This window comes from Clarias gariepinus, chromosome 9, assembly GCF_024256425.1.
Source record: "Clarias gariepinus isolate MV-2021 ecotype Netherlands chromosome 9, CGAR_prim_01v2, whole genome shotgun sequence".
NCBI lineage: Eukaryota > Metazoa > Chordata > Actinopteri > Siluriformes > Clariidae > Clarias > Clarias gariepinus.
Window position 1 is genome coordinate 19,721,637 of NC_071108.1, and position 13,414 is coordinate 19,735,050.

Here is a 13,414-nt window from a genome sequence, read left to right on the forward strand (position 1 = left end):
CAGTTACCACCAAATCAAGGTTGTTGTGGCCATCCGTGTTCTCTGACTAATCTCTCCAAGCATTAGAGATTTAATGCTGCTTTGCTAGCAAAAGGTGTTGCATAAAGTACTGAACGGATGGGGACCAATAATTGGGACAAAAGACATACATTTCATTGCAAGTTTTATTTTTTCTGATTTTTTTGAGTGAGATTATTATATATAAATGATGTACTGTTATTGTATAACCTGCACAACTGCCAGTAGTTACATATGTAAATTTTATTTTTCATTTTGACATGAGACCGGATGTTGGCTCAGGTGTCTCTGTTCCTCCTGTGATGCAGGAGAGATTCTTTTAGTTGTGTGAAAAGAGTGATGGAGCTGTATTTTGTGGTCTCAGACGCTCTTTTGCCTAGGTCTCTGCAGGCACAGGTGCCCTCTCCATGGGGCCAGGTGGTGGTGCATTCTGCTCACCCGCTCTCCCCTAACGAAGCTGTAATTGGTTTGAGGCCCCTGTCGAGCTGTGGATATCAGGGTTGCAGGGATTGAGGGAAAAACTGCATACATGCTGACCTCTGCAGATTCCACTTCAACTTCTAGCACAATGCCTTTGACCACATTTTAAAATCACAATATGCTGCTGTAATGTCATGTTGTTGGTCTATTAGCGGAGTGGATGTTGATGTGTTTTGTTGTTTGAGTGCCGATGTTCATACAGTGACTTCACTTACAGTAAATGTACATTTGAAATGAATAAAATGTATACTTAGTGTAGATATGTTTTCTTATGTATAATATGGATGGGAATGTGCCATGAACGCTTTGCATTGTTTTCACTATATTCTATACTGTGTTACATGTCGACTTATTTTTTTTTAAATGGCAGATTCCTTAGTAATTTAATTTACATTTGTATCATTATTTGTAGGTTGTTGCCTTGATTCAGCGCAGTAAGGAGGCAGAGTCCGCATTTCTGGGAGTTTATAAACAGCTGATAGAAGCCCCAGGTGAGTCACACACCTGCAGACATACTGTACAAGCAAACATCAACATTAACATTACCCAAGATGGCCATTAAATCTCATTCTCAGTATAATAACTTTATATCTTGGAGATCAGGTAGAAATAGTGCTGTACTGTAGATTTGCTCAATTCTGAAGATGTGTGCGTTTAAGTCCTCTCAACACAACACAATTAGGAGAGTGAAATGTTACACGTCCTTGACTGTATGTCATGTTTCCATCTTGGACGCTGTTGATTGCAGTGGACTGTTTAAAGCCGGACTGACGTAGGGCTGCTACAGCTGTTACAGAGAACAAGAGTGGTTCTGTAATAGTTGCAAATTATATTTAATAGTTGTGACCAGAACAGAGCGCTCTTAACATAATGAATAAGCAGGTAATAGACATTGCTGCCCAACATGGCTGTAGTGTGTCAGCTTCATATTTCGTCATTATTTTTTGTTGCATTTTTTTCTGTTCTTTTTTAAATCATTTTTTGTGCAATTTTAATTATATTTTAGTGATTTGGTGCTCTAAGTAAGCCAATGTCCAATTTCAAGTAAGTTTAATGTCCAATACCCATAAGGCCTCTGTGAAAGAACCATAGCCGAGAGAAACAGGGCCTGCATTGGCTATTTGGGGAAGTAGCAAATACACAGGCAGGAGGCGGAGATAGAATTTAAAACAAGAATGTTAACAAGAAATAATATAACCTAATATAGCATCTAAACTAACTATGTACTAATGATACTTACTAATCTTTTATTATATTATTTTATATTATACTCCTTTTATAACTTTAATCAAGTAGAAAACAGTAGAAAACTTTAAAAGATCGTAACCAATGGATGATCATAGACACAGAAAGCACAAACAGAGCAAGAAATAAGGAACTTTCATGCAGACAAAGTGTAATGGAAAAGTGCAGAAAGTACATTGCCAAGATTTGCCAAATTAAGCTTAACAGAGGCGCTTAGGAAAAGTTTTAGAAATAACTTTCAGTTCTGTTTTTTTTTTTTTTTTTTTGGACACAGAGCACAGATGGCCAGACTTCTATTTTTTTAAAGCTAAAAAAACAAAGGGATGATAATCAGTAATCAAATCCATTACTATCTGTTCCTACTACAACTAACACTACCACTCTATTACACTACATGAACAAAATGTATCAATCATGGTAGTTTATAATATCCAAACCATATATGTATACGTACATTATCAAACATCATTGTTTAAAATCATATAGGTTGATGATCAAATTATGATTTAGGAATAGAATTATCAATGAATCATATTGATCCTAACTGTAATTAAGTTAAATTAATCATTATATGACATGTAATCTAAAGATCATAAAAGAAAATTAATAAATACATTTCCAATAATGTTAGGCATACTAAGGACAGTTGAGACATGACAGTTGGGAAAGGAATATTAAAATAAAAATTAAATTATCACGCATCTCGGAACAATCTCAAATCTTTCTCTGATTTTTTTTCTCTGAAACTTAAAGCCGTCAGCACTAGTGGTCGATATTCTGGTTAGGAAAAAAGGAACAAACCAAACTCTCTTTGAAAAAAAGAAAAAGTTTAAATAATAAATAAAAGATGAGATGGGGCGGGGGGTATAAAATGGGGAGTTACTAGGCCAATCAAATTAACATATATCTATTGAATATTAAATAAAAATGCAATTAAAACAAAGACAAAAAGAGTTATGGACTTTAGGGAACCTTTGTGGGGTGTGTGTCTGTCTAAAGTATGTTTGTCTCCGATAAACTTTTTTTCGCTTTTTCTCTACTTAAAGTTTTGTTTTTTGGTAAAATCCTCAAAATTTGCCACAACAAGTAGTCAAGTTGCTTTGAAATGCTGGAAGAGTCAGTACACATGATCTGGCCCCTGTCTTGGTCAACCCATCAAGAGGCATTTCTCATGTCATTTGTAATTCAAATAGTTTCACTTCTTGTTCAAGCCACACACAAGGGCATCATGGATAATTAGTTTGTTGCATATTGAGAAAGAACTACAGTGGTCCAAGGTGCTGCAGAAGAGTTTGAATCGCTGAGCATTTCTTTAAGTACAGTATTCAAATATTTCATACAAACAAACTTTTTCCATATTTTGCAGAACATCATGTGGTAGAAGATTGTGTTTGTGTGTATAAATATATACATTATATGGACAAAAGTATTTGGACAAGTCTAGTATTTGGGCTGTCCACAAGATTTTGGACAATTCATGCCTATTCATTCTGTAGAGTATTTATGAGGTCAGGCACTGATGTCGGGGCTCTGTGTGAGCCAGTCAGGTTCTTCCACCCGGAACTCATCAAACCATGTCTTTATAATCCTTGCTTTGTGCATTGGGGCACAGTTATGTTGGAATGGAAAAGTGCCTTCCTTAAACTGTTCCCATACTGTAGTATTGTCCAAGATGTCTTGGTATGATGAAGCATTAAGATTGCTCTTAACTGAGGACTGACTGAAACACCTGATATCAATAATTAACAGGTTTGGCACACGTGTGCCTGCGCGCGCACACACACACACGCGCATGCGCACACATGCGCACACGTAAATCCAGCTGTATAAAGTGATACAGTTAAATTATTTTGAGTATTTATGAGTGCCTATTCCATCATTTTCTTATGTGACCATATGAAAAATAGCATGCCTGAAGATAAAATATACCAGGTAGGCAAAGTTGACTTTGTTTCTCAGTCTCAGTAAAGGAAGCTTATGCTGTGTGCGTTGTGCATTACCCCTGCTGTGGATGCTCCACATTTTTCGAAGAGCAAAAGGACGCTCTCAGATTAGTGCGGAGCTTCTACAGTACAGAGGAGGCACAACGCTGAGAGGCCAAGGTCTGTACTTCAAAAGGCCACTCGAACATCCATGAGCCTTGGGCCTTGGATTTGAACAAGGCTGTACAGTGAGAGCCTAGCCTAAAGCTTGACCTGACTAAAGTCCTGTCCAACAGCAAGGAGTGTGTTTTCATCTGTATCGACCCCTGACAGAACACACCATCTGCAAGGTGAGTCCGTTGTCTACCACGGCCTATTTATCAGACACTCTCTCTAGTCACGTGCAAGATCACCTCCCCCCACCAAGTGTGCGCACACACACACACATACACACACACTTCTGATTATGGGAAATGGACTTCTCTGTGTGTTAAAGGGCAGTAACCTGTGGCATTGCATAACCTCAATAAACTCTCACACATGCTCATCTGCATTTGCTGTTGAATTCTGCAGCTTACAATCATTCTCCTGTAGTTCTTAATCTCTGACTAATTATTGTAACACATTTATTTGGCTAAAGGTTTTCTCTCCTATTGCTCCAGGGATGTCTCCATTATTCTTAGTGGAGTACAAATGAAATTGGTAATATATCTATATATTATCTCCCTTAGTGTCACACACATTATTTAATGTCATGTGTAAGGAAAAAACAGATAATTACAGAATACAACACAGGGGCATCCTCATTTAGGGAAATAATCAACAACAGGGTGGTTTAGAGCCATGCTTCCCAACCTGGGGTCCACTCTACCTCAAGGGGGCGCCAAAGATCATAGAGGGTATGCAAGCCTTTGTCTTCTCTGAGGCTGTGAAGTTGTTGGAATTAGATTTGCACATGTTAAATAAGATCATAATTACACACTTACAGTATAATTAAAAGTCTGCATAGAAAACTATTTTAAAAGATTCATTTATTCTTTTTTGTGTGTATCTGGGCTGGAGCGTGGCGGGGTGTGAGCGGGTTCTCTTAGAAACAAGCAGAGGGGGGGGGGGAAGTAAGGCTCACCACTTTAAAGCGCCCTATTTTAGTTAGGGTTACTGTTTCTACACCAGATTTATTTTTCTACAGCATTTTCTGAAGAGCCTCACATCATGCTTTTAACATTTATATTTGCATTTTATGTTATTTTATGGCAATTATAAACAGTTCTTCCCTAACACGATTTTCTGTTTTTTTCTCTTGCTTAATATAAAATAAGACAAAACTGTGACTTGTGATGTTACAGAGAAAATGGAAAGTTCAGAGTCCTTTCACATGAAGACCCTCCCTTACTGACACATATAAACATCCGGGTTATTTATCCCAAACTGATTAATAAATTTCTTCTCACAGAAAGTTTAACCACATCCACAATTATTTGTTTGTCTTTATTAAATAAGAGCATATGTGCAAAGACTTAAAGCTGAGGACCGTTACGGTTACCACCTCAGAGTGGATTATGTTCTTATAACAGCATGGCCCTAAGTGTGTCCTTCCTCTTGTGTGTTAAATACCTCTCTCCTAAAATAAATCTTCGTAATAAAAAAAAGTAATTCATTACATATTCTTATGTTGTAAGCTTCGGATTATGTGAAGTGTCTTCCAAGACCCTTGTAAACCAACTGTTGCTATAGAAACAAAAGATAACATAACAGAATAGATATATTATAATTTATATTACAATCAGTGCTATTACCAGAATTGGTCCTCAAAAGCTAATTATCAGTATCTTCTGATTTCAGAATTCAGCAGCACTGTGGTATAATATAAATTAATTTACACTACAAGAATTAATCAGTTTGCCTTATACCTGAACTGTATATATGATTAGACGAATATTACTGTAGAATATTCCAGCCTTTTACTAGACATGCTGCTGGTTAAGTGTCGCCAGTAAAAATAAACTCAGCAAAAAAAGAAACGTCCCTTTTTCAGGACTGTGTATTTCAACAATAATGTAAAATCCAAATAACTTTACAGATCTTCATTGTAAAGGGTTTAAACAATGTTTTCCATGCATGTTCAATTAACCATAATCAATTAATTAACATGCACCTGTGGAATGATCGTTAAGACCTTTACAGCTTACAGAAAGTAGGCATTTAAGGTCACAGTTCTAAAAACGCAGGACACTAAAGAGACTTGTCTATCGACTGTGAAAAACACTCAAAGAAAGTTGCCCAGGGTCCCTGCTCATCTGCGTGAACGTGCATTAGGCATGCTGCAGGGAGGCATGAGGACTGCTGATGTGGCTAGGGCAATAAATTGCCATGTCCGCACTGTGAGACGCCTAAGACGGCGCTACAGGAAGACAGGAAGGACAGCTGATCATCCTCGCAGTGGAAGACCACGTTTGACAACACCTGCACAGGATCGGTACATCCGAATATCACACCTGCGTGACAGGTACAGGATGGCCACAACAACTGCCCGAGTCACACCAGGAACACACAATCACTCCATCAGTGCTCAGACTGTCCGCAATAGGCTAAGAGACTGGACTGAGGGCTTGTAGGCCTGTTGTAAGGCAGGTCCTTACCAGACATCACCAGCAACAACGCCGCCTATGGGCACAAACCCACCTTCGCTGGACCAGACAGGAGTGGCAAAAAGTGCTCTTCACTGATGAGTCACGGTTTTGTCTCACTAGGGGTGATGGACGGATTCATGTTTATTGTCGAAGGAATGAGCGTTACACCGAGACCTGTACCCTGGAGGGGGATCGATTTGGAGGTGGGGGGTCCTGTGGGGCGGTATATCACATCACCATCGGACTGAGCTTGTTGTCATTGCAGGCAATCTCAATGCCTTGCGGTACAGGAAAGACATCCTCCTCCCTCATGTGGTACCCTTTATGCATGCTCATCCAGACATGATCCTCCAGCAGGACAATGCCACCAGCCATACTGCTCGTTCTGTGCGTTAGTGTTCTGCCATGGCCAGTGAAGAGCCCGGATCTCAATCCCATTGAGCACGTCTGGGACCTGTTGGATCGCAGGGTGAGTGCTAGGGCTATTCCCCCCAGAAATGTCCAGGAACTTGCAGGTGCCTTGGTGGAAGAGTGGGGTAACATCTCACAGCAAGAACTGACAAATCTGGTCCAGTCCATGAGGAGGAGATGCACTGCAGTACTTCAAGCAGCTGGTGGCCACACCAGATACTGACTGGTACTTTTGATTTTGAGCCTCCCTTCATTCAGGGACACATTGTGAAACATTTTTAATTTATGTCATTTGGTATTGACTCTTTTGGTGTTCATACAAATATTTACACATTAAGTTTACTGAAAGTAAAAACAGTTGAAAATTAGAGGACGTGAATGCACATTTCGTTGTGGCCATGCCAGTTCTTTAAGTTTGTTGCATTTAAGTAACTTTGTACAAACAAAGGAAGTATCCTTAGGATCCACTATCCTGTTGAAAGACCCAGTTATGCCCAAGCCTGGCTGATGTTTTGCAGTGTTGCTTCAGTATTACCAGACACTTTTTCTTCCTCATAATGCTACCCATTTCATGAAGTGCACCAGCCCTGTTTTTTTTAGCAAAACACCTCGCAACCCGATGCTGCCATCCTCATGCATTACAGCTGGCATGCTGTTCTTCACAGCTTATTTATTTTATTTCATCAGACATTCCTTCAAATGTAATTATTGGGAGACTTTGCATGTCTATCTTTCAGGCCACAGTGATAAATGAATGTCTTAATGGTAGATGTACTTCAGTATCAGATGCATCTATTTTCTTACCTCTTTCTTTGTTGTTGTCTCTGGGTTTAGTTGAACAATTCAGATCAACAGTCTGTCCAACCATTGGAATTAATTAAGCCTTTTTCATATAATTATCTTGCATTGTTTTATTTGTTCCAGGAGTTATACTGTATGTACAGAAGTTGCTCCTAAATTTCTTGATTGAATTGTTTGGATTTTCCTATGACAACAAATTATTAAAAATAACTCCTAATTAATACATATTGAGCATGTCATTACAATTTCAAGAATCGTCTAGACTTTAAGGAGGCACTCAACTTGCCAGGCTGACCCCAAAAACGATTTTTTTTTTAAATATTAAAAATATTTAAATATGTTTGCATTTGAGGTGAAAAATGTTGCAGTTCCTTTATAATCCTTTATAGTGCTACTGTACACTTTAAAGTATTCACACATTGGCAGGCAGCACAGCGGCTCGTGTGGTAGGAGCAATTTATTTGCCAAGTTTGTTTGGAATTGACCATCTGAAAAAATATAATATTTAATCTGGATATTTATAAAATTGTCGAACAGAGTCACACTACAAATTGAATTGGCATCTAGGTATCATGATATTGCATCAGGTGCTCTGGTGATTCGCTGGTGAGTGGTAGACTTCATGCAGGCTGCATCAGGAAAATTCTTTTGTATTTATTAGTGCATGAGGACAGTGTTAATTTTTTTGTACTTTGAGAACACGATAGGGTTCTCCTCCGCTTTAGTGTCTCACATCAACAGAAATCTAGCACTCTGTGATGGTTCCCCCATTTCCATTCTCATGGTTTTTTCTTGACTTTACTTGATTTGTTAGCAATTGTTAAATCTCCAGCTGCTTAACTAAGGATAATTACAAAACACAAATGTAAAACAGATGTTCACAAATTAAAAGTGTACATGTGTCTATTGAGACAAAGTGCGTCTCGGATATAAAATAGCAGAGAGGAACAAGAGCAGTGGTCATCATCTCTTTCTCTCTGAGTTTAAGTCAATAACTTTGTAAGTTCTAATATAAACAATTCCAATCTTTAGAGGTCCTAGTGCTGGACCTAGTGCTGGACCTAGTGTCAGGCTTTGTACCACACCTTTCTTCTTGTCATGAGAATTTTTCACCGCTCACTTATATGGCCCTGCAGTTATGTCTCACATCTGTTTTTAGATCCCACTTTTCTGTAAAAATCAGAGCCGATGTATTAAAATGCTCTATCACCACCTCTGCCTTTCTTTCTTAGAGAACTGGAGGATGGAGACAATCTGTCACTCAAAGCTATGCAGGAAAGGTTTTTTTTTTTTTTTTTTTTTTTTGTAGCTGCCTTACCTGGAGAGACTTGACTGTGCTGTTGCCTGGAGCATAGCCGTAAGACAGGCACTGCAGGTGTTAGCTTTGCTGCTCCTTGTGTTTTTATGGGTTTCCATCCCCAAGAGGCCATTTCTTTCTTTCACTTTGCGTTCCCTGCGGCTCTCTCACGTTTTATACCAGTCGAGGGTTTTGTATATTCAGGAAGCAAGCATTGAGACAGTAGTAAGGGGTAAGTTTAAATGGAAACAACTACTTCTGAGTTTAGATGCTGGTCAGAGACTGGCTGCCTGATGAAACAATAAAATAATGGACTTGAAACACCAGTGTTACACTGCTGGCTAGTGGTGACCAAAGGTATTACTGATGAAGTGTGCAGACAAGCAAATAGGAATTTAAATTTGATTTCACTATTAGGCTGTATTAAATCAAAAATCACGAAAAACCATTTGCTCTGGTTAGTCCTTGTTGTGGCCATTTAAGTAAGAGACCTTTTTCAAACTTGATTTGTGAATGTGATTATGGAAAGCTCTAATAGAGCCAGCATGACCATCAGAAAGTGAGCCAGACTAGTCCAAGCCATAAATTATTGATTAATTTGGTTGGTTGATTGATTTACCAATTGTGCTTTTAACTTTTTATATTTCAAAGAAATGTCTTTGATGATTTTTGTTTACTTGATATTGTTCACATTTCATCAGTATTTCAGAATTTTCCTGGTATCATTGTGTTCATAAATGGCCTTTCTAGAGGATATTTCATCATACAATATCAAATTTAAAGACCTGTGTGTGCGGGCATGCTTGCGTGTGTGTGTGTGTGTGTGTGGTGTGAGTGGAGAATGAATGGTGAATGAGGGCTCTCTGGATGGGTGGAGATTATGTGCTGGTGATTAATAAGAGCAGTAATAAACAAAAGGCCCAGGAGATGTTTGAGGTGCTTAATAATGCATTATGTTCATAAAAGCACTGGCCTACCCAATAGATCCCTGTGGAGGAAAAACCCAACAGAGATCATACTGGAGTCTGTGTATATGTGTGTACGCATTAAGAAAGAGTCAGAAAGAACAAAAACGCTTATAGGTTATAGTAGTGTCTGTCTATTTACTTTAACAGCAACACAAAATGAAAGTCAAAGAAAAAGGGAGGAATGTAATGCACAGTTTTCCATTCCAAAAAATAACAGATGAAGGTTGTCATGTTTTACCTGGAAAAAACAGAAGCACTTGGGACAAAGTGTCCAGAAGAACTCTGTTAGGTTAAACCTTACCTGCCAAATCACTCATAACACTCAACAAAGTGTACTGTTGCCTTTGTAAAAAGTAGTAAAAAGGGCAGTCATGCAAAGTATTGAAATTTCTGTTCACTGATTTAGGGTTGTATTATTTATGTGGGAACATACTGTATAGCAGTTTTCTAGAAACGCATAAAATAAAATAGGCTTTCTAACACACAGTACAGTTTGACTGCACAACAGTTCCTGCTATCCATTATCACCCAGATGAGGATGGGTTCCCTGCTAATTCTGGTTCCTCTCCAGGTTTCTTCCTATTGCAATCTCGGGGAGTTTTTTCTTGCCACTGTCGCCATCAGCTTGCTCATTAGGGAATATCTGACCACATTTTTCACATTTTGTACACAATTCCATAATATTTTTTTGATTCTGTAAAGCTGCTTTGCGACAATGATCATTGTTAAAAGCGCTATACAAATAAAATTGAATTGAATTGTAAATGTATATATTATATTTGTAAATAGATGGTGCATGCACGTACATTTTAGGATAATAAGATAATCTGCTACAATTCAGTGTTCTGCCTTCATGCCAAGATTCCACCTTAATGCTATTAACAGGTACACATAACAGTCACTTCTTACAGCATCACTGTTTGTCTTGTGTTAGCTGAAGACATATGAGGTTTTATCTTAGCAGTGGCCTTCATGTAATATTTTGATCAGCTTTCAAAAGAACCACTTGCTCTTACTCGCCCTTGCCGCCTGCTTGCTTTCCCTCTTTTTATCCAGAAGCTTTTATAGAGACAGCAGATCTCAGTCAAATCCCACGCATCTGTGACAATGCATTTCTTTCAAGACTCTTTCATAGGTGATGTGTATTGATGTAAGCCAGACTCTTGTCCTTCAGTCTGCTACCGTAACAAAAAGGCTTTGTGAGAAAGTTTGTCTTTTAATGCATGCAGCCAAAAGAAACAGACACGCATCTCTCTCTCTCTTTCTCTCTCGCTCGCGCACACACACACACACACACACACACACACACACACACACACACACACACACACGCTCTCTTTCCCCTATATCAAGGTGTTGCAAAAGTGCTTTAATATACTCACTGAATATCAAATGTGCAGAGTGAAGCCACTCCACCTAAATGGAATAAAAGAATTACCTCCTCTGTGTATTTCAGGGGAACGTTTAAGATGTCACTTTTTTCCTGGTTAGATTTGCGAACAAGGAGTTAGGATGATGAATGGTTCCTGAACTTGGTTCCTGAGTGAAAGTTTTTCCCAGTGCAAAGGTGTGTCACCATGATGTTATTTGATCCTGGATCTAAATATGGCATCCAGTGAGAGAAATTTAAAAAGACATCAATAGTTTCTGCGCCACTGTATGCAGGTTTCATTAAATGGAAAAAAAAAAGATAGAACAATAAGATTGACTCCAAAGATGTCCAGATATCGTAGCTGCTGTGAAGCAGGGGGCTGGGTTTAGAGCACACAGTGATTTTTTTTTTTTTGCCCTGCACAGCTCATGATGTCCTTGGTGATGAACTCATTAGTTATATCAGATACTGTATGTTGTTCTTAGGGGAAAGTTTGAAAGCTTCAGGGTGGTAGGTATGTACCAGAACAACTGCAACTGTCACCCAGAGACAACAGGAAGTTGTTTCCTTCTATTGACACACAACTGCATGTACAGTTCTGTACAGAAGGATGAACATATGCTTTTAGACCGTTAATGGCCACTTGATGAAAAAATTAAAACACACACACACACACACACACAAAATAGTTGGTGGTTTTGGAGTGTGAGTAAGGAAAAAAGACCCTTGAAGCACAGCCTTGTAAATTAATTTGTTCATGTTGTACGATGGGTGCACAGCTGGCCTCATTAGCATGCACACAACAAATAATTATAGTGAGGGCTTTTTTCCAGCCTTCGCTGGGCTAATGGGCTTGCTGGGTTAATTATGTCAGAGCGTAATTACCGAGGGGCCTGAGAGACGCTGTGCTGCCCCCCACCGCGTCTGCGCTAGCTAATGACAGTGTAGCACTGACAGGGCTAAGACGGACTGCCCTGGCACACCTGCTCCTCTTGCTATACCATGTCACGCAGCGCTGGGCCACCTAGTCCGGCTTCCCCCTCACCTCTGCAACTCTGAATACAGCCATGCTCATCTGCACTCAAGTGCAAGCTAGAAATTGTAGGATGTTGCATCATGCATACAGAACAAAGAGGTTGTAAAGACGATGCTCCAAGTGCCTTTTACCAAGCAGCCTCTTATTAAAAAAAACTCCTAATTCAATTTAAGCAGAAGACAAATGCACAAAAGTTAGTTACTGGGGCATGTAAGGCACTGCATAAGAATCATTCTGGAAGTTGTGAAGCTTTTGATATTTAGATAAGAAATCAGTAGGTGTAGTAACATTTTGTCAATCTTCACATTTATTAGACATTCAGTGTTATCGGGTTCAAAGGTAACAGTGGCTTTAACGGCCACACAAATAACAGGTACTTTATTGGCAGGTGGATTCGGTTAAGTAGAAGCCCAAAGCTTTTGCTGGAGCTTGCCATGAAGTTTTGTGTTTTTGGATTTCTCAGATAGCTAGTTTTCATGATTCCTAGTTTCTCATTTAGTTTGGCCCTGTTTGTTCCTTCCTTCATAATCAGACGAGGGCTATGGATAACTGAACTGTGCTGCCCAAGGAGAAGTCAGACTTGCACCCTAGGAATTAACCAGGAATTATCCACAACACTTATTTGATTCTTTTTTTATTACATATTTTAGAAGGTAGTGTGTTCAAAAGAAGGGCCAAGAGACCCCAGCCAAAGCACCCATTCCAAACATCAGTAAAGCTGGGGAACGGGTCAACTCCTCAACCAATTTGTGTCACGACATGACTTTGTGTCATGGCACTGGACAGGTTGGCATGAGTACTTCAGTATCACTGGGACTCCCTCACACATTGCATGTGGAGGGACTGCAAGCTAAAATACAACGCTGATGATTGAGATCAAAGTGACAATGAGCAGGAAAAGCATCTCCGAATGCATATCACACCAGAATCATATGTACACTATATCACAGCAGAAGGCCAGGTCCCAGCCTTGTAAGCCAAGAAATTTTTACAGCCAAGAAAAAGCCATTGCTGTGATTCCTTACAACCACCATATCCCTATGTGCATATGGACTTTCAACCTTACAATAATATGATGCATTGTTTCATAAAGCCTCAGAATTATTAGTTACTGTAACCTCAGGGCATACATGTAATTGAGCATAACAAAGTTAGGGGCTGATTTTAAAATGGACAGCGCACTTACATGGACAATAAAAGGACAAACTCATTAAGGGTAATCACTGGTCTGGTG

At 39.1% G+C, this 13,414-nt stretch overlaps 1 protein-coding gene across 3 annotated transcripts in view; it reads left to right on the plus strand.

Moving 5' to 3' along the window:
* cux2b (cut-like homeobox 2b) overlaps positions 1 to 13,414 on the plus strand; it is a 118,925-nt gene that overhangs the window by 75,755 nt on the left and 29,756 nt on the right. For all 3 annotated transcript variants that reach the window (XM_053504873.1, XM_053504874.1, XM_053504875.1), the window contains one exon: positions 911 to 989. In XM_053504873.1, coding sequence (XP_053360848.1) covers positions 911 to 989 — 79 coding nt within the window. The remainder of the gene's footprint in view (positions 1 to 910; positions 990 to 13,414) is intronic.